The 22,797-nt window shown below is 45.0% G+C and overlaps 1 protein-coding gene across 2 annotated transcripts in view; it reads right to left on the bottom strand.

The window, feature by feature from the left end:
- Nucleotides 1-1,402: 1,402 nt before the first annotated feature.
- The window catches only part of PHKB (phosphorylase kinase regulatory subunit beta), a 206,348-nt gene continuing 184,953 nt past the window's right edge, over nucleotides 1,403-22,797 (bottom strand). For both annotated transcript variants that reach the window (XM_018553209.1, XM_018553201.1), the window contains 6 exons: nucleotides 19,955-20,157; nucleotides 12,523-12,657; nucleotides 8,730-8,859; nucleotides 6,422-6,529; nucleotides 4,450-4,590; nucleotides 1,403-1,779 (listed from right to left, as the gene is read on the bottom strand). In XM_018553209.1, coding sequence (XP_018408711.1) covers nucleotides 1,642-1,779; nucleotides 4,450-4,590; nucleotides 6,422-6,529; nucleotides 8,730-8,859; nucleotides 12,523-12,657; nucleotides 19,955-20,157 — 855 coding nt within the window. In that variant the 3' untranslated portion in view covers nucleotides 1,403-1,641. The remainder of the gene's footprint in view (nucleotides 1,780-4,449; nucleotides 4,591-6,421; nucleotides 6,530-8,729; nucleotides 8,860-12,522; nucleotides 12,658-19,954; nucleotides 20,158-22,797) is intronic.

Below are 22,797 nucleotides of genomic sequence, written 5' to 3'. Positions count from 1 at the left end.
AGGGATGGTTGGTGGGGGCAGGTACGGAGACCCGTGAGGGGGAAGTGACCTTCAACTGCACCTCTGACACTTAATGCTATAGGAAAACACTGCACATCATTCACATACCTTAAATCTCTAATTTTACAGTATATGATATATTTTGAATCTCTGACAAAAGGTAAAGTATTTGTCGCTTTCTAAAATAACATTTTTTTATCTCTTGTACAAAGTGCACGGTAGCAGCCTAGACATATGCAGTGCAAAAACCGGAAGAGAAGTGTGACCCATCCACCCAGAATCATGGCATGGAACAGAAAGGTGATTGGTTTGTACAGGACAACAGACATTTCTCTTTTCAGTCTCTGTCATGTAGAATTGGTTGTCTTACATCACATCAATACATCCTGAGCGCACAGCACTGATTTTTAAAGGGTTCTTTTTAAACATCTCTGGTTTCCAAATAAGTTATTTCTGGATGAGGGTTCCTCATACCATACAAATGTTTCCATGGATCAGATGTCACTTTTTTTTTTTCATTGCTCTCAGTCTCTCCTTGCATACAAGAAGCTAAAGCTGGTCATACCCTGTTGTATTTGTTTCTTCAACCTGCGGGCTGAACGGAAAAAAAATATAACAGATTCCTCCATCCACACTAAACAGCATGGCCTGCTCAGGCCTTTGTATTCCGACAGTTGTGGGCGAGCCGACCGATAGGGAGGAAAAAAGAGAAGTTCGTTGTTGTGGTGTACATACACTTTAAGGCCTTGGTTCTCAACTGGTGGGTCGTGACCCAAAAGTGGGTGGCAACCCAGTGTTCAGTGGGTCGCCGTGTGCCTTCCACTTTTCTAGGTGAGGGCTCCTCAGCCTCCCCCCTAGCGCAGCTCTGTCAGTTCTCGCGCCAATCAGCCATTCAAAATATGCTGCCCGGTGCCGAGTGTCAGCTTGAGGTGGGGTGGGCTGGAACTATGACCGTGAGGGAGCTCCATCTATACATGCATTGCTTACAGCTCACTCACGTGTCCTGTAGAGGTGCTTGGCCCAGAGTGACGTCACATTCTGGCTCCCGGCAACTCTACAGGGGACGCAAGGGAGCTGTACAAGCAATGCTCGTACGCCCGCACTGAAATTCCGTTCATTCCATTGCAGTGCGCCTTGGGTCGCGACTTAATGACCAAGGGAAAATGTGGCTCTTGAGGTTACACAGGTTGAGAACCATTGCTTTGAGGGACTGACCGCTGTGGGGCCATGGTACTATAAACACAATCTTTGCACTGATTATGGAATAGATGGATTGTGAACCATAAAACAACTTAGATGGAAACAAGATTCAGAATAAAAAAGCCCTTTAAGTGAAGTTTTCGGGTGATGGCGGGGGCATGGCGGGCACCAAAACAAGAATGCAAACACACGATATAGTAATCTGATGTGCCCGCCCCGGGAAGATCTCTGAGCCGACACATCCCGCTGAAGCCTGCGCGGCCTTTTCTCTAAAGCCATGTCAACACACATTCTCTACTAACGCAGCATAACACCTCCTGACACATGGCATGGTCTCTGCCAGCCACTTGTCTTGAGTATAAAGCACGGGCTGGCACACTTCACTAAGCCCTGAACACCGTAGACCGGGGCGAGGTGTAAATACGGCACCCGCTGGCACTTTTAGCTGATGCTGCACGGGTCTTCATTGCTCTGCTTGACCTCGGCTTCCAGCAGCGCGCTCATCACGGCTTTTGCCAGGTAGCTGCAGGTCCCTCGCTTGCCCAGAGGGGGGGTGTTGTAGAAGGCAGACATGTCGTCCTGCGGAGAGAGAGGGGAAATAAAACGGTATTATGCCATCTATAGACAGGTTAAAAGAAAAATCGTGGATTGCCCCAACATAGGTTCCCTGTACTATCTCTCCCTCTCAAATACATTGAATATAGAAAAAGAAAAAAGATAGGTGTGACCCATGCATGTGTAAAAGTTGTATCAATTTATTGAATATAAAATACAAAATACAGTCTCGGGCTGATTGCTTCTAAATATATATATACATAATAAAAGCCATAATCATCAAATGTACAAAAATACAAATACATAACTGGCATGATAGTCCCTGTAGTCATTATTGTTCAAAATGACATGATCCGATTGTATATAAAAATAACATGATTGTCCCAACGCGTTTCGCAAAGTTTAGCTTCTTCAGGAGACGGTATTCAACATTCATGCATCAGCAGTGCCTGAGATAAAAATGAATATGAGGAGGGGCGAGATGATCAGGTGGCTGATCAGGGATTCGATCTAGTGGGTGGGGATTAGCTCTAGTGGGTGTGGTTTAGTTCTAGCGGGTGGGGATTGGTTAGAGTGGGTTGGGATTAGTTCTAGTGGGTGGGGTTTAGTTCTAGTGGGTGGGGATTAGTTCTAGTGGGTGGGGTTTAGTTCTAGTGGGTGGGGATTAGTTCTAGTGGGTGGGGATTAGTTCTAGTGGGTGGGGATTAGTTCTAGTGCGTGGGGATTAGTTCTAGTGGGTGGGGATTAGTTCTAGTGCGTGGGGATTAGTTCTAGTGCGTGGGGATTAGTTCTAGTGGGTGGGGATTCGATCTAGTGGGTGGGGATTCGATCTAGTGGGCGGGGATTCGATCTAGTGGGTGGGGATTCGATCTAGTGGGTGGGGATTCGATCTAGTGGGTGGGGATTCGATCTAGTGGGTGCGGATTAGCTCTAGTGGGTGTGGTTTAGTTCAAGCGGGTGGGGATTGGTTCTAGTGTGTTGGGATTAGTTCTAGTGGGTGGAGATTAGTTTGAGTGGGTGGGGATTAGTTCTAGTGGGTGGGGTTTAGTTCTAGTGGGTGGGGGATTAGTTATAGTAGGTGGGGATTAGTTATAGTAGGTGGGGATTAGCCCCCAAAGTAGCAGAAGTAGAGATTGCACAGAGTAGGCTTTTTAGGGTAATACAGATACCAGAAAGCATCTTGGGGTCCCTGCCCTTGGCTGGTGCTTTAAAGGCTCATTCACACTTATATGTTGGGGCAATGCGTGTGCTGGCACAACTCATGGCATACCACCGGCTCTATGCGCAGTGAAGATTGGTGGAACAGGCAGAGGGGAAAGGGGAGTATAAACTCTCTCCCTCTGCAGATCCTGGACTGAAATGGCTTACTCCGATTTCACTGCACACTGTGAGCATCTCATCATGTGCATCAGAAGCTGCAGCAAGTCAGATAGAGCTCGTCTCATTTCCTGGTCTGGAGGATATCCAGCATCATCTACCCCAGGCCTTGGCAACCTCAGCACTCCAGCTATGCACAACCTACAAATCCCTTCATGCTCTGCGAGTCATGACTTTGGCTTTCATAGTCTTGCAATGCCTCATAGGACTTGTAGTCCCATAACAGCTGCAGTGCCCAGGCTGCCGACCCCTGATCTAGACCTTCCCTCCCCATCTTAACTGTCTCTTACCTGAAGGCTCAGCATGACACGTGGATGTTACCTCGGGTAGTCTACATGCAAATGCAGCATGCCTAAGGACACTCACTGCTCCAGACTGACACCCACCCATTAAGACATTTATATATTTGGCTCCCAAGAGCCAGCCCATTGCTTGCATCAGGGCTGAGGGCTCATGAGAAGAGTACTGAGGCAGGGTGCTGTGATCTTTAAGGACGCTATGTACTGCCCCCCGCCAGCCTCTCCCACCAGCATTGCATTCAAAAGCACAGAGACGCAGTATTTACATCATTGGCTCTACAATAAGGTAGGTAATAAAAATGAAAAGGTTAAAAGAAAATGTAATTAGCATATTGATGAGGGAGGGAGGAGCCAAAGAGGGCAAAATATATACAGATTATTTTTCTGCTTTAAGAATGTTGGGGTGCATTGGCAACCCCTTCATTTTGGATAGGCTCCCCTAACACAGTGTACATTATTATGTGTTTATTATTGCACAGAACATATGTAAATGGGGTCTAATCACTGATTTGGCATTCTCTCTCTCTCTCTCTTTTGTATTTATTCTGCAGCCTTCTACAGCTGCCATACCCGAGTCATTACACTACAATCTATGAATCCTAATATCCTATGAGATTTCACCCATCAGGGACTCTGAGCTACGCCAACCATATGCCAGACAGAGGCAGCTTCCATTTCAGCCTTCTCTCTCAGATAATTTGCTCTATGACAGGTGCTCTTTGCAGGACGAGTAAGCCCAAAATACTGTCATGTAAAAGAGCCAACAATCCAATTCACAGATCTATATTTGCTGGATGACAGGCTCTCTTTAGATCAATGCCCTCTTGTTGATCTCCTGCTGCTTTCCCCGGTGTGACAGCCTCCCGATATCACAGCACAGGGCGTCACGTCGCTGTGACACGCAGGTGACTGGCCAAATTTAATTTTGTGTGCCGTGCTCTATTTGCTGAGATTTTTATCAGATCACTTGGCAGGAGAGTCGGTGACCTTGAGACGGTGATTGCTTGTCCCGGCTCACCTGTTTCTCCGCTCCCTGAAGCCGGCTCTGGTCTCGCTGAAAATCATTAAATGCCTCTTTCACCAGTTTGTCCAAATCGACTTTCTCTTGAAACTCAAATTCCGGGTTTCTCTCCAGGATGACTGAAACGATCATTAACAGCTGAGAAAGGACAAAAGAAGAAACATTTTTAGGTTAGTTGGAGGCCCTCTCGGTCTGCCTGCCTGTCCAGGGGGTGCACATGGCAGGAAGCAGGAATGATCATTACACACGGCTGGTTACAATAAAATCAAACCAAGGCGGAGGAGCTACTACAGCAATCAATCAGATTCCATCTCTGATATGAATACACGTTGTACTGGATGCTGAAACTGTTGATAGTAGTCAGGTCTTTGTCACTAAATACAATTAGTTAACACTTTGGCAATGGTTTATAAAACACCCACGCAGCCGTACACTAGGAGAATGCCTAGCGCACAGCATTCCTGCCACCTTAATGGAGTTGAGTAGCATGGAGAATTCCTATGCTCTTTAGCACCATCTAGTGGCAGAATTTGCCATGCGAACGGCTGTCAGACAGCATTAGGGGGCGCGGTAGAAATTGTGGAGGGTGTCAGGTCTTGTACTATGCATGGCACAGAACAAAAGTCAAAGGGGGCGATGTATAAAACTAGGGATGCACTGATACCGATACTAGTATCCGTGCTGATGCTGAGTATTTGGGCGAGCACTTGTTCTCACCCAAATGCTCTGATGCATGGCCCGATACTTCCGGTATCAAGGAAGCCGGGCGCTGTGTCATTACACGGCGCCCGGCTTCCTGATTGGCCAGAAAGCTGGCTGCATGCTTTCTCGTCACCTAGTGACAAAAAGTATGGGGACGGCTTCCCTGCTAATCGGGAAGCTGGGTGGCGAGTTTTTACACGCCGCTCGGCTTCCTTAATGGGACTTTCGGTATCGGCGAGTACCGAAAAAAAAAATATCTGCACTCGTACTCGATACCAAAAAAACGGTATAGGTGCATCCCTAATAAAACCAAAGTTGCTAATGTCTAATCAGCTCTACCGCCGTCCAATCCATATCCCTGCGGGGCCCCAGTGTGCAGTAAAGGCTTCCTGTTCCACAGTATTTAAATAAATGTGTTGGTTGTATTAGTTTCCTTTTTAAATATGTTTTCCTTTTTTTGGTGATCTTGTCAGTAACACATTTCCTGTTGTAGCGTGACAACACTAACTCACTGTTTTTTTTAATCTATGGAGGAGCAGTGTTGTCACCCTGTTCATTGTTAAGGTTTACATACACTTTAGGGCAGGGGCAGCCAACCTTGGCACTCCAGCTGTAGTGGTAACCTCAAAACCCATTATGCCTCTGCGAGTCATGGCTGTGAGTCTTGCAATGCCTTATGGGACTTGTAGTTCTACAACACTTGGTTACCTAGCTTTAAGAGCTATATTTTAGTCTATGCTGCTTCCATGCTGTTAAGCTGTTGCCATGGCAGAGTTGGCACAAAAAGAGACGTTTCTTAATTAGTAGAAGAGATGGGACTTAATATTACTCGTCCAAAGCATGCTAAAATCATACGGACAAAAAACAAAGGCAGAATCTTCTTCCCTTTTAGGGTTTTCTCCAAAACTACAGGTGCAGATATGACAAAATGTGCATCATACAGTGAATGGAGCTCTGTGTGTAGCATTTATAGGGGCCCATTCACACCAGTGACGTGTGTTAATGTGCGTTGCATTAGGGCAGCCCATTCATTTGAATGGGATGCTTAGCGCACCCAAATGGTGAATGTATCATAGCTGGCAGTTCACGGCAACGAATGAATGGCACTGCCTCGCACTCATACATGTAAAGTGCCGCGGTAACACAATTGCATGAATTAGCCCTAAACTGATATGGCGGTGGTGGAGGCATCATGGTAACAATCATAATAAAACACCAAAATGTGGTAATTATAAAGCAGTCCTCTTTTGTGATTGCAGGCTATTACCTCCACGATGATCTGGCGATACTCCGGCTGAGCGATGTTCTGCAGCATGTCCTCCACCAGCAGAGAAAAGTTCATCTCGTACATGGTCATGTCCGACAAGGTGGGTTGCTGTGTGAAGAATGGACAGATGATGAGAATGACCTGCACAGGCCAGTATGGGGGTATCTACAGAGGGCGACTGGAATCTACCTACCCCACCATAAGCAGTCTACAAAGGCTTTTTCCTGCACAGGATTGAACTATTCAGCTCATGAAAAGGTGGCCATACACAGAGATCTGTGATCAATCTAGACATGAGTGATGACAAACAAGCAATCTAACAGATGTGGTACTTTTGCACATTTTGCAATCGAAAATATTAATTAAAAATACATCTGCAAATATTGATCAATCTATCAGTAATGAATGTACCTGGTCTGTGAAAGTCGTTCACTTAATCGGTCTGTCACACTGATATTGATTAGAGGCAACAGTCAAAATCCTACCACAGCTGATCGCCTTGGCAGAGATCAATTGGGAGCTCATTATGTCAATCGAATGGAGGATTATTGGTTTGCAGATTTGATTCTATTCAATCATTTTCTTGCATTGAATGATCATTTGTACAATCATATCAATAAGAGTGTGCCACCCTTACACTGACAGATCATATTCTCAATCAATATGTCCAGTCTGTCGCCAATATACGGAACACTACCACAAGTGCTGCATTATTCAATATTTTAATCAATAGCAGATTGCGTGTTTGTGATTGCTCATAGTTAAAGCTATCACAAATACACGCTACATGTATAACCACCTTTAGACAGGAGAAGTTGTTGGTATGTAAAATCGCCCATATGGTTTTGCCATTAGGCTACCTTTACACAGTACAACCACCGACAGGCACCCAGTGCTTGGTAAAAAACAGACAACGACCTTGCCCGGTTATACTGTCCACTGCCAGGACCTGCAGTGACTTCATTCCAGTTCAGCCCATGGCCCCATGCAGAGTACATTCGGAGAAGAGACTAATTCCCTTTTCTGTAGTCAGATGGGAAACATCAGAGATTTTCCACAATGGACTAGTTAAAGGGGAACTCCCAGCACAAGGCTACCAGCTCTCTTCAGTGTACAATACCACCAAGCAATTGCTGTGATTACCAGTTCAGCAGCACCAGTCACTGCATGCAGACATAGCCCAGCTCTGGCCAAACCGCTTTGGTTGGTGGCAAAGGATTAGAACCTCTGTCAGATGTTACTCCTATCCGTGCCCTCACTGGGATATTTGCTTTCACTTCCTGTGCTGGTGACATGATATCACAGGCAAAACAAGTAATGGAATCAGAGGCGTCCCGAGGCTAGGTGTCACCCGGAGCGGGTATCGGGTGCCACCCAGTCCTACCGCCATCGCGCATATGACATCATCACGCGAGAGCGTGATGAAGTCGCGCGCATACGCAGCCATCTTGGTGATACTTGCAGGTGGCCATCTTGGTGATGGACGCTAGCAGAGAGAGGAGGGGGCGTTCACCCGGCGGGATAAGGTATGCCACCAGGCCCCCTCCTCTCATGCAACTTTTCAGAGGGGGTGACACCAAAATGACTGTCAGTCATATTGGTGTCACCCGGGTGCGGGCCACACCCCCATAGTGACGCCACTGGATGGGATCTCTCTCTGATTATGTCACAGTCTGCAACAAAAGCATCTATATTTAGCAGAGAAGAGACCTCCAGATTTTATTGCTCTCTGCTTCTTCCTGTCCTGTGACACCGGCACAATCAGTAAGAATCCCAATGTGCATGTGATAACTACATTTACTAGCTTGTCACTGACACAAGAGGAAGTGTGTGACACAACATGGTGGTGGGAGAAGCAGCCAAAATGACTATAATACTAGTGTAATCTGGTGACTACTACAGCACAGTGCTGACCTATGTGCTTTCACAAACAGAGAGCTCCCGGGGGCAGAGAGGTGACACACAAGACGCTGACACGCAGCTATTATAAGTGATGTCAGCAGCATCCATGAACATACACATCAGCCAGTATTTAGCCATGTGTTGACATTTTCATTTTGGCCGGAGCACCACTTTAATCCCACGGCCACCCTGTCTATTTCTAGCTCTGTTCCAGTTTATCATACTGCTTATGAACTTTGCGCTGTATACGGAGGCCCTTACTCAGCAGAAGTCTCATTGTACTTGGCAATCATCGATGATTTAGCTGTACGGCGGTTCAATGCGCTGACTCAATGGTACAGCTAACATCACACAGATATAATGAAGTATTGGGAAGATAGCATATCATATAATACAGGGGGGTTACCTGGGGCAAGAACTTGCCGGACACTATAATCCCGCTGGGTGTCCTCTCCAGGATCTGCCACACTCGGTCATAAAAGCCAGACGGATTCCTGTTCAGAGAGCCGTCTATCTGCCGGCGGTTCAGCCAACACCTACATAGTAAAATAATCAACGCTGATTGCACAGATCCATCAGTAAAATGAATAATAAATGTCTAATGATTTACAGCAGAACATTCTACGCTCTTATCTAACAGCATTGCTAAATTATAAATAAGGTAAAAAAAAAAAAAGAGGACGGTGCACTTTAATTTGCGTGCTTCATTATAATCTAGTGGCTGATTTGGAAGAGAACTTAGAGTCTTACTAAAGTATTCACAATATAGATGAGAACGAGATCAGCGTACAGGTTGTACTGGGTACAGGTCGTATTTGTCCATGTGACAATAACACACAAAGAACCTGTACCGCCGGAAGAAGGGAGAGGAACAAACTGTACAAGCACACTGCCACAGAAGGCATCTGCACCACGAAAAATAAACCAAATACTACGGATGCACCAATACCAATACTAGTATCGCTATCGGTGCCGATACCTTCCCCGGTACCAAAATCTTCCTCTGACCGGCAGTGCCATAGGGGAACATGGAGCCAGCTTTCTGTGCGATCAGGAAGGTGGGCGGCGAGTAATAACCCGCTGCTTGGCTTCCTGATTGGCCGGGAAGCCGGGCCGATGCTGATGGGCTGGGAAGCCGGTTTCCTGGCCAAGCACAATCAGAAGCCGGCCAGACAGCATGGAGCCAGCTTCTTGGGCAATCAGATTGCCCGGGAAGCCGGCTCCATGGCAGCGTAAGCACCGGTATCGATGAGTACCGAAAGCAAAGTATCGGTACTCAATACCGAAAAAATTGCATCGGTGCATCAATTCCATAGCAAGAAGAAGTCAAATCTTCAATAATTCAAGTCAATAATTGTCTGAAAGAGCAAAGTGATTGACTTGCACAGAAAAAGTAGAGCAGTAAAGCACAATGATCATGAAGCATCTGGAGCAGGAAGCAGAGTCACATAGTTACATAGTATTTGGGGTTGAATAAAAACATACGTCCATCAAGTCCAACCCATATAGACAAGTCCAACCCATATAGACAAGTCCAACCCATATAGAAAGTCCAACCCATATAGAGTCTGCATATGCCATGAACATATTTGGATGCTCCCACATGGATAAGTACAAACACACTACAAAAGAAGTCATCTAAACAACAGATACCAGCGCCACTAAAAATAAGCCAAATTCTATCTGAAGAAGTGAATTCTGATTCCCTTTATTCAGACAATAACATAAGAACACGTATACATGTAGACAGCACACAAGCACTTGGTTGAAACATTTAAAATATATCCCCGATACAACCCAATTCATGGTCTATTAATAAACAGAATAAACCAACTCATAAGAAACTAAAAATGAGTCCATGTTGGGCGACCTGGGTCACAGGTTCATGCAACGAATGCAACAAACACAAAGCATACATGTGACTATATGAAGAGCGCTTCAGCTATTACATAGAAGGTACAGGCATAAAGAATAATCACCTCAAGTCTGCGATTGCACAGGTTGGAATCACACCACATGCATGACTATAAATAAGGTGCTGCAATATATTGCAATCAAGAACTGCATGAAGGATATGCTAAATACCCAAAGCCTACCTATGGGAACCTGAGTAGAGATGAGATGGTGTAACCCCGGGAGGCACCATCTCTGGTTTACACGGACGAAGCTGCAATCAGATTCACTGTACCTGTGTTTATCTGTTATACCCAGGGGAGGCACCATCTCCGGTGTACAGGGATGATACGGTTGCGATGCAACATGCATGGAGCGTTTCACTCCATCAGTTTCACTGCACCGGTATTTATCTGTTATAACCAGGGGGGGCACCAGCTCAGGTTTACACAGATTACTTTGTATTTGATGTACTCAATGCATACAATTGTGATCCGGTTCACCCCAGTATAAGACTCATTTTAACTTTCCTATCAGCTGGTTTATTCAGTTTACCAATTCACCTTTGAATGGGTTGTTTAGGGTATACATCGTAAATGTTTCCACCAAGTGCCCATGTATATGTGCTCTTTCAGACCAACGTTATTGTCTCAATTAAGTAAATCCGATTCCACTGCTTCGAATGGTATTTGGTTTATTATTAGCAGTGCAGATATCTTTTGTGTAGAGGACTTCTATGGTACTTTGGCTGTAGTTAACCATGTGGGAACAGCCAAAGGTGTTCATAACATATGCAGGCTCTGCTTCCCGCTCAAGATCCTACATGAAAATTGTGCTTTACTGCTCTACGTTTTCTATTCAAAGTCAATCAGTTTGCTCGATCAGGAAACATGTAGCTGGCTTTGTCTCAGAGGTTGTTTTAAAGGAGAACTATGGGGTTAAGGCTTCTCCCCATAGTTCTCCTTAGGGTAACGGGAGGACACAAACTAGCGTCCTCCCATCACCCTAGGCTCAGTATACCGCGAGCTGAAGCTCTCTATATACTGAGACGCTGCAGCTGATCCCGACAATTGTGCCGGATCCGCCCAGCTGCGTGAGTGACAGCTGGCTCTGCCTATCTAAAGGCAGAGCCAGCTGTACCCTCCCCCGTCCGTTCCGCCCGTCAGCGCTGGCGGATCGGAGGAGGGAGGGGGGAATCCAGCCCCTCCCCTGTCACGGCAGAGAGCAGTGACAGGATCGAGAGGTGAGCGAACGCCGGTATGTGTTCGCTCACCTCCCGATCTACTGAGCTGACCTGTGACAGTCTCATTGTCACAGGTCGGCTAGAACTGAGGTGAGTGAAAAGCACTCGCCTCATAGTTCTCCTTTAAAAGAAATGTGAATGAAGTTTCAGATTCATAAAATCACTAGGAGTTGGATCTACAAATCAGAATCGTGAAAATGTGGTATTTGTTTTTTTTTAAAGTCCAGGGCAAAGCAACCGGTTTGCTTCATTACCCCTTTCTCAGCAGGATACCCCGTACTAGGAATGGAGGCGCATGTGACATATAGCTTTGTCACAGGGAAAGTCCATAGTCCTGAATAAACTTAGATTATAGCAATGTAACTGATTTAGAGCTTGAGCCAGAAATGTTTAATTCATGTTATTATATCTTTATACATATCAATGTGTTTCTGCAGAGTTTTCATTTAGCCCTGGTTCACACTTAGGAGTTTTTGAGCAGTTCCAAAAGTGCTTTTAACTGCCTAACACAAGAGATCCCTTGATATTCAATGGCGCTGGTTCACACCTGAGCAGAAAAACGCCCAACGCTCGAAAAGATACAGGAGCTTCTTTGTTCAGCTAAAAGCGCTTTCTTCACCATAGACTTCATTGGAAATGCCCAAAAACGTGCAACAGAAGCATGTTGTATATTTTCGTGAGCGTTTTTGAGCACTTATACGTGCGTTCGCCCATTGCCCACAATGGTTTATGAGCTGCCAATCAAAACGCGGCGTCTTCATGTACGCGCATTAAAACGCGCATACAAATGTGCAGAATGAGCAATAATAATTGAGCAAATAACCACATGCTGTAAACGCGCGTAAAAACGCGCTAAAACTGTGCCGCCCAGGTGTGAACCCAGCCTCACATTCTGCCTACTAGCTAGCACATGCACAATGCAGGCTATGTTCAAGGCATGCCTCTGGTGATAACGGTCACAGATGACAGCTTGCTTATCGGCAAAGCACAGGTTCACTTTAAATATAAGACCGATCTTACAACATGGCTGCACCCAAGATGGCAGACATTGCTCCCTTCTCACCTTCCAGACTGCTGTGGCTTCAAAATACAAAGGAGCAGCTGCTTGATTTCACTTGGAGACAGCTGGTAGATGTCCTTCTCTAGTTGATCCCCGCTACGGATCTGGAGCTCGTACCTCATGGCGTGAATGATCCAGCTGGAAGGAAGATGGGGACACAAGTCAGACATACACATGACCAATATGCCTTAGGTGTTGAGATGAATGGTGACATTGCTTGCGGGCTGCTTTGGCATGCCTAGGCTGAAGTCATGTGACTACTGTTATTGTGCTTGGCAGCAGACAACCACATGGCCGAACAATACCTGTCAAATCTTGCATCATCGCGATTGGCTAGATCTATCACAGACCGGAAGTAGAATCCTCTGGATGCCGGACTTAATGGCAGCTTTGTCACTGGCTACATATTCAGAAGGAAACTTGAAAACGCTGCGCCATGCAATCAGGCTGCAGATGGATTTCACATAATACCGTACGCTAACTGAGCTAATGAGCTCAATAATCAATTGGAATTTCGCTAATCACCTCACTGTAGTCATGTACACATAGTTAGCAAAGGAGACATCTGGGACAGTTCTGGGAAAACTCCAGTCAATTAGAACAGAAGACGTGAACACAGAATATATATTTTCACTTATTGCAATGATTCAGGGTTTTCTCTCAGCCCGGGGAAGCTGGACTCTGTATGGCTGCTGCTAATGAACAAAACCCACCAGTCGCTGCAGATCTGTAACCTGAATTCTCCTGGGGCTCTGCCTGAAGAGCGATGCAGAGCCAGCTGCTAAAATGGTATAAGGTACAGGTTCTCAGCCGCTATGTACAGCCGAGGGGGTCAATTCTATTGGGTTGCTGGGGTCAGTCTTGCTATTGTTAATTCATTATAACAGATTAGAGTTTGAAGAATATGAAAAAAATGTGTTTAAAACAGAAATTGTACATTGATTTCAAAAGATAACTTGGAAAATATCAGGATTACCACATTCAGCTTATAAAATGTATTGTTATCTGGCTGAGTAATTGAGATAACAAGTCTCACGCCGGTTGCTTGCTTTGTAACATCTCTTTTATTGGGTGTGGAGGTTTCATTAAAGTTCTAAAACAAAGACATGAAGACTCTCTCCGGGATGTAATGAGATTTTTACAAGACAAGAGGCAGAAGTCTGATTTATGAGTAACAAGATTCAGTCATGACTTATAAAGTCAAATACGCGTACTTGTGGGTCAGGAATGCGCATACGTTTCCAGACATATGACATTCTCTTCAATGACCAAACACATCTATAGGAGGCCAATGAGCAATGACCAGCTGACCCCTGCAATGTCATCACTGAACACACACACAGCCCGATCTATCCAAGGTACAAGATGGCTGTCAGGTATGTACTCAAACCAATCAATTAGAATTAAAGCTGTTATTTTGCTCATGCAAATTAACAGGCCCCCCCCCCCCCCCCCAAACATGGCTTCAGTCATGAAGAGTCAGGTAATTCCCTACCATACCCTCTTCCTGTACAAACTGATGAACATGTAAAGGCTCAAAAAATGTGTTTTGTTTCGGATCCAAATTCGATTCAATTCACTATTCAGATCAATCTGAATTTTTTGTTTTCTGTTCAGATCAATTCAGATGTGGTTCTTTAATTATGAATTACTAATTTTTTTTTGGGGGGGGAGGGGGAGTGAGGTGGTAGTTTTAGTTCATACTGGTCATCTTATTCGGTACCGGTCACCCTAGTCCGTACCGGCCCTCTTAGTCCGTACCGGCCCTCTTAGTCCGTACCGGCCCTCTTAGTCCGTACCGGCCCTCTTAGTCCGTACCGGGCATTTTAGTCCGTACCGGCCCTCTTAGTCCGTACCGGCCCTCTTAGTCCGTACCGGCCCTCTTAGTCCGTACCGGCCCTCTTAGTCCGTACCGGCCCTCTTAGTCCGTACCGGCCCTCTTAGTCCGTACTGGGCATTTTAGTCCTTACTGGTCATCTTAGTCTTTACATGGACACAGAGTCACATGTGCAATCTAGTTTAGTTTTTAATAAAATGCCGAATTTTTTTTCGACTTTGTTCGATTTTGGATGCATCCTAAACTCTGGATACATTCGAATTCAGAAATTTGTATGCACCCGAATATCCTAATTTAAAGTAATGTGTCCGAATTTCGATTCAGAATGAAACGAAACATAACTGTCTACAAACTGGAATATTAGAAGCTCCTGCCCACCCTGAGGAGTTACTGCCCTTCTCATCTCATCATTTTACCAGCAGAGTCCCCAAAATATATATAAAAAGCTGGATGACTTCAATGAATTGGGCATACTGTTCCTTTAAAAATGAACGACGACATGTATCAACACCCATTGAAAGGGAGAACTTCTGATAGTCCAGTAATAAGTATATGAAATGAAATAATATTTTATAATAATACATTTGCAAGTAAAGGTACAAATTTTACTCGGTGCTGTGTCCTGGTTCTCTCCGCTCCTGAAAATGATTTGTAATATGCAATGCAAAGCATCACTGCAAATCACGGTTAGAAAAAGACAGACCGGGTGTGTACAGCAGCCTGATATTCATAGCATAAAAATATTCAATAGATTAGTTGGACTTTAATGGCAGACGCTATTCAATCTGGGTTTCTTCAGATGAATAATACTCCGATTAATTCCACATATCTCCGGCTATTAATATATATGTTGTGTTAAGGGAGTGCAATGATTCTAATTGATTTTGCTGTAAATAAGAAGTAAATTATTTAAAACTGCATTATCAAGCGGAAAATTGGTTTTTCACCAAGCTGCAGATACGTTTCTAGTGTTTGTTTATAGAGGAGCAGGTGAGATGAACCTGATGGTGAGACTTCTGTGTTACCAAATCCACATACAACACTCAGCATGTAAAGTATCGTATTTGCCGGCGTATAAGGCGACTGGGTGTATAAGACGACCCCCTAATTTTCCACTTAAAACATAGGTTTTGGGCTATACTCGTCATATAAGACTACCCCACTTCCAAGGCAACACCATTTAAAAACATAATGGATGGATGTAATACTGTATGTACAGTAGCTTCGGCTACATACAGTATACCGCGCTGAGCCAATCACGGTGAGCGATGTATTCTATTAATTAATACAAAGCCAGCTTGGATTGGCAGAGGTGGTGTACATCGCTCGCCGTGATTGGCTCAGCATGGTATACTGTATGTAGCCGAAGCTACCGTACATACAGTATTACTGCACATCCAGCGGGCTGACAGATTATGGATGTTCGTTTTGGGCCAGCTTGGCCCAAACTAACTAAAGTTATACATTGTATACCCGGCGTATAAGACCACTCCCGATTTTCGGGGGATGTTTTTAAGTATAAAAAGTAGTCTTATATGCCAGCAAATACAGTAAGCTTTAAAGGGTTATTAAACCCTCATTGGTTTTTGCATATATCTACTGCTAGCAAGAAGTAGATAGATGCAAAATGAAAAAACAAACAAAACCAAAACTTTTTCAAAGGGTTAATACTTACCTGTGTCTCCGCCGCGCGCTCCCGTCGGAACATCTGAAAATTTTGCGGGCGGCTGCAAAGGATCTTGGGGCATGCACACTTCAGAGCTTCGGTCGGGAGACGAGGAGAGACACAAGGTAAGTCTATGGAGCAGCGTGCGCCCGCACAGACACCGTGGGACATCAGAGGAGAGGAGGACAGAGGAGGCAGCGCTGGATCAGAGACACGTACCAGCGCTGGAGGGACAGCTAAAAACTACAGGAAAGAAGATGATCGGATAAGGAGGCATCATTTAAGGTAAGTCCTTATATTGGCATTGGGGGGAGGTGGAAAAAAAAATTGCCTTTAATGTCACTTTAACAGGAAAGGGTCAACAGCAGCAGTGGCTAAATCACTTTGAGAGGATTTTGCCCAGCCAGAATCACAGAATTGGGTGTAAGGCGGGACCCACCAAGGACAGAGGGGAGTTCTACTTGGCTCTTTTCAAAAGAAGCAGCAGTGCGGAGATGCTTCTTCAAAACTGTATGGTGGGAAAGGAGGTAGAGAATGATCGCGACACTCCACCTAGCATATGATGCCAGTGGTCAGTCCCACAGCATTAACCCCAATCAATAGCAAAGTCAGCAGGAAACTAGAAATAAAGGTGCCCGAAATGAGGGCGCTCCTGGTGCTTGGCTTCACTGACCTACTTTCTAGTGAATCTCCAGTGACAGGGCAAGTGCTAACTTAACCAGGACTAAGTCTGGAAACCACCCCATGAGGGACCTAGTGGCCGAAGGCCACTTCCAGGCTAGCCACGCAATGTCCAGTCCATTGGGATCCGGATGTGAATAGCTGCTGATGGGAGGGGAAACCTCCAGCAGCGCTATATAGATGAATTTTGATTTAAGAAAACAGTGAAAAGAAAAAGTTGCTTACTCAACAGAAATGGAAGAAAAGACATCCATGATGTCCACGTTCTGAGGCGTGCTGGTAGTAGGAGAGGTTATACCCTGGGCTGGCAGGGTTTGTTGCTTGCCAGTGTCCAATCCTCTTGTAGGCAGCAGTATACCATGAATGTTTAGGACCTTCTGTGTTCCTTAATGAACCAGAAAGAAAACATCCTTTTGCTTTGGATAAAAGGCATTGGCATAGTTGCCCGGGAAGGAGACCCATTCCTGCACATTCTCCTAGGCGCACCTTTTCTGTCCCCTGTGCTGTTTGTGGTTTTTAGTTTTACATTTGCATGGAAAAAAAAAGGAAATGTGCACAAATGTGCAGTATTTCTACAAGTGGGGGCACAAAAAGTAGATGCCTCTGACAATCGACCAAACTGATTTCCGCCTCGCACTAGAAGATCAGAACTAGAAATGCAATTATTTGCTGCAGACAACACAAGAGGCTCAGTGAGATAATATTTCATAAAATGAAGTAACCGCCCAACAGGAAATGTAGCTTTGAAATGGTTATGAGTGATGGGACCCGGAGGCAGGGGGGATCTCTCCATCTTTTCTTGACGAATCCTGTGAGTGACAGAGCCTGGGAACTGAGGTTTGCTCTGTAATGGTTCTGTCAGGCATTTGATCTATGTCAGCCAGACTGCCAGAGCAAAAATCAATAACGAAACTGTAAATCAAATCAACGTCCACACACAAAATGTTAATTTTACTCCTCCGAGCATCATTACCATTATTTAAAGGGGTGGTTAACCACCGGAATCCTGCCTTCCGTGCCTGTAGCACCTGTAGACCTGTAGCCACACAAAAGGTCTACTCCTTGTAGGCTTCCCATAATGCACTGCAGAGGAGTATCAAGAATGGTATATACTCTGTAACATCTCTAATGGTGAGATAAACCTCCTAATTTCATACACAGCTATTCAATAGAAAGCTCTAGGAGATGGGCTAATAGTGAAATACATGTAATGGAAGGTTATTCTCTGCCATAGACCATAGCCAGACTTCTATTTTAGACACCCCTGGCAAACAGCACAGCCAGATCCTGGACCTGTAATGTAGCAGCAGCAGTTTTCTGAAGAATTTGTGGTCAAAACACACTCCTCTGCCTGTTAATTGGACGGTAAAGGATCAGACGTACAACATAAAATATCTGTTTTCCTGTCCTGTCTCTGAGTTCACTCTCAGCACATGTGCACTGCTGCTGAGCCTGACTGGCTCCTTCTGTTCCCTGCCCGTTCAGAGGGAGGCCTTGCCAAGGATTACGGGAGGGCGATAAGAAGAAAAATTCAGGTACTAGCAGAATTTTAAGCGGAACTTTACTCTTCTCTTTAAAATAACAAACAAACACACCTTTAGAAATGTTTAGTAATGACAATCTACAAACAGATACTTCTAGATAATTGCCGGCTTTGTATTCTCTGCATACCTTATTTTTCTTCTCTTTTACACTCTTTTGACAGTGGCCATGTTAACTAAAGGCAGGCTACTAGTGCTCCCTTTACTTCCTGGAACTCTGGCACATGTGACTAGGACATGTGAGCATGCACATCATCTCAGTGGAGGAAAATGCCTTTCCCTGAGATCTCATGAGATTGCAGATGAGATTTCCCAGCAATGACCTGCTGATGTAACCTTCCCAGGATGCAACGCTTTGGCACTTACATCATTTGTGCCAGAACTGGACCAGGAAGTAGATGAACTCTATTTGTAGGTAAATGAAAAACAAGTTTGGTTAACTAAGGAATGTAAGAGGATTTTAAATCAGCAGAGCTGCATGCTGATGTGATTTCTAGTAAAAGGGGGTAAAGGTCTGCTTTAAAAGCACAAAGTATTAAAGAATAATTAAAACAAAAACTTTTTTTCTGGACCCTCTCACTGATTTGTTTTGTTCCCTGTGTCACCCCGCTGGGGAGATGTCCTCCCTCTCTTTGTCCTGGTCACCAAATGATTTGCGGGGCTCAAAAATTTTCATTTGTCACCTGAACAGCCATAGAGCAGAGATCTTCCAATGGGTACCCCTGTACAGGTGACAACAAAAAGGAGATTTCCCTTCACTTTGGAGACATTTCCTCTCACATCCTGTTGTGTCTGCAGGAAAGGAAGCAAAGGAAAATCTCCCCAATTGCACATAGATGGCTAAAAAAACAAAAACAAAAAAGCTGACAGGGGTTTTAATGCTTTCCTATTCTAGCCAAAATGAAAAGAAAATGTTTTGGATTGGTTATATTTCAGTGGTATAATTATAAATGTTCCCACCCAAAATCCACACACATTTTACCCAAGATGGCTGTGAAAGACTTGCAATGCATCCCGGGATTTGTACTTCCACAGCAGCTGGAGGGCCAGGCTTTGCCTACACCTGGTATACACGGTGACCTACTAACAGTCAAAATGGTTGCGGGAACCAACTGCAACTTCCATGTATAGTCTAGTACAGTTCAGGTCACTTTAAAGGAGAACTATGGGGTCAGGGCTTTTCCCCATAGTTCTCCTTAGGGTAACGGGAGGACACAAACTAGCGTCCTCCCATCACCCTACAGCTCGCAGTATACTGAGACGAGGCAGTCGGAGCGGATCCCGACATCGATGCCGAGATTGGCCCAGCTGCGTGAGTGACAGCTGGCTCTGCCTATCTAGAGGCAGAGCCAGCTGTATCTCCCCCTCCCCGTCCGTTCCGCCTGTCAGCGCGGCCCCTCCCCGGTCACGGCAGAGAGCCGTGACAGCATCGAGAAGTGAGCGAACACCGGTATGTGTTCGCTCACTTCTCGATCTACTGAGCCGACCTGTGACAGTCTCATTGTCACAGGTCGGCTAGAACTATGAGGTGAGTAAAAAGCACGCACCTCACAGTTCTCCTTTAACTTCAGGAGGCAAGCAATGCATACAGGGAAGTTTTTCTTTTAAACCCAAAGTCTATAAGAATGTAAAATGAATCACAGAACATATCAAATTAATGAGTGATACAAAGACAAATGCCGAGTTCATTAACAGGTGAAGATGACTGACCCGACACGGATCTTCAACATGCCGCTAAACAGCTCTGGAGTGTTGGAGATAATCCAGCCAATATGGATGACCAGTTCTTGCTGCAGGACAGCCTCTCGCTCATCGTACGGACTGGACTTGCTGTAAATAATGTCCTTTATTACCCCGGGGGACAGCGGGTTAGAGATGACGGCTTCCTCGTGACCAAATACCCCTAGAGTCACCTGGGAACACAAAACATCCATCAAGTAAGCTGGTAATGAGCAGTGAGCCTGCGCATCCTAATGCATCATGCACATCTGACTCTACACAAGGGGCACGTGCAAGACACCATTCACCACTGCAAGCCAAACAGTCTATGACATTTATACTGGAATATTCCAAGCATTAAACACTCCAAGTCTAAAGAAAAAAAAAAAAAATCATCTCCTTTGCATAATGGCTGCAAGTGATCATAAAGTGACATGAACACACTTGTTAGAGCCAAGCGCTTTGCACAGAGTATTCCCAGCACAGGCAAAATAATGGATTAGTTCGTTAGCTGAACCACCATAAGATAGAGGCAATTACTTGTCTGAGGAGTCACAATGTCGATACAATTCTACCTGAGAATCCCCTTACAACTACTGCGTGTGGAGATCGCTATTGTGTGGCTGGAATTAGAATTGTAATGAGGCTGCAGCCTTGAAAATTTCTTAGCTTTGTAAACGCACGTCTAATACTGGAATCTGAAGGTGAATACTTTCGCAGTCACCTACTGAGAAATGAACTGCGTCTTGTCTTTGGTACTCAGATTTTCCATTCAATGTTTAATCTGCATTGGAAGACTGACATTGTAACTGGTCACTGTGCTTTCAGGTGCCCACAGACATCAGATAACCAGCATTCTGGTTGATACCAGACCCTAAGAGACACCCTGGCTGGTCTTTCTCAGGAGGAAAAGTGGATTGGATGCTTTGAACATCCCGTTCAAGACACATTTGTTTCTCCAGGATGAGGACAGTGTTAGGATGTGTGCACAAATGGGCTACGCATGTATACTATGCATGCTTACCTTTTGCAATGAAACAAGATTTATTTTTTGTACTCACCGTAAAAACCTTTTCTCCAAAAGTTCAGATATGTAATTCTTTATGCGTGGCTTATACTGTCACCTACAAGAGGTTTGGACACTACGTAAATCAAAAAGTGGGCAGCTCCTTCTAGTGGCTACAACCCAATTCAGCAGCTTAGCTGTAGCAAGTAGTTAGGTTAACACAAAAGGAGCAGTAAGGGGAAAGTTGTTTTTTGCCATAACATTTGGTGGGATCAGGTGGCTAGTTTGCAAACCTGGGATAAACCTGTTGACTTTACTGAGACAGACAGATCCACCACAGGAGGGGCAGCCAATTTCTAAGCTAAACTGATCTCTTGAGAAGGTGTATTGTACAATCACTAGAGTGAGCTGGCCGCAATTTGATTTGTACGGTGTCCAAACCTCTAATGGGTGGCAGTATACCCGCATGTAAGGAATTACTGTGCTGTGTCCTTCAATAAAAGACTGAGAAATTAAGCCCTCGTTCACACCTGAACGTTTTGTAGCGTGTTCTACGCTCGACGAACGCTCTACAAAACGCTCAAAAATCTAAATCCCATTGTATTCAATGGTCTCGTTCCCACCTTGGCGTATTTCAGCCCGTCCCTAACGCGCTACAAAACGGCCCACGCCTAAAAAGGTACAGGTACTACTTTGGGCCGTTTTGTTGCGCGTTTCCATTAGGATACAGCCAAGTAGCCTTCGGAAACGCGTGACGGTCGCGCAACTTTTTTACCGCTATTCCGCGCGACAGACGCGCATATGCAATACGCCTAGGTGTGAACGAGACCTAAGTGTTTATTGTCTGGATTGCTAACACAATTGTTATGTCAAGTCTTCAAAAGAACCTATTACATTGTAACTAACTTACTGAGTACATAGAACCTTTGAGCCCGTCTCTGCACGGAAGGAAGACAATAAAATTCTGGCCAATTTTAATGTAATTGGATGGTGGAGCCAAATGCTTTCCTCTCTGCAGCTCAGGAACCAGCATGGGGTTGTGTCAAGGTGAACAGACCTGAATTTTACAAAAGTTAGATGGCGGCAAAGATCATTCCTTTGCTTGCTAGGCACTGTGAACTGCCGCGGCTGAGCTGCCTCTTCATGTTATATTCTCACTGCATGGTCTCTGTACAGGTTCCTTTAGATTGACCAGCAACAAACGTGGCATACAGCCTTATCTATACGATTTATTAAATCTACATGCAATCAGGTGGGCAGCCATACTCAAAAGTTACCGATAAATCTAAAGGATGAGGCCCAATTCACATATAGCGTTTGCGTTTCCCGCACTGGAATTCTGTGCGGAACACTGCATGGGACGCAAATGCTATATGTGAAACAACTGCACGGATTCCGCTCAGTTATGGCCATTATATAGCCACGAACGTGCAGAATCCGCCGTATTATCGCGCTTGCACTATTTTGGGGGTCGCGCGGTTTCGTACCATACGGTCCCCGCAATAGTGTGAATAATGCACATTAAAGTGCAGTTTTTTCTGTTCAGAGCGGCTCCGCGCGTATTCGTACAGCCGCATACGTGCGGGCAGCCTCCCCCAGTGTGAATGGAGCATGAGATAGTATCATGCATGGCCAGCCTTCGTTCACATCTGAGATGTCGATACAAAAAATTTGCGTGATGTCCTTTTTCTATCTTCATTAGTTTCCATTTTCTATGAATATTGTCAAGTCTACAAATGGAGGAAAGGGGAGTTGCTGCCTTTTGCAACCAAACAGGAGTCTGCTTTTTATGCTGGAGAAATCAAATCCGACTGGTTGCTACAGGCCA

The sequence above is a fragment of the Nanorana parkeri genome, unplaced genomic scaffold, assembly GCF_000935625.1.
Source record: "Nanorana parkeri isolate BGI_ZX_2015 unplaced genomic scaffold, ASM93562v1 scaffold6, whole genome shotgun sequence".
Lineage (NCBI taxonomy): Eukaryota > Metazoa > Chordata > Amphibia > Anura > Dicroglossidae > Nanorana > Nanorana parkeri.
This window is presented reverse-complemented; position numbering and strand designations above follow the sequence as displayed.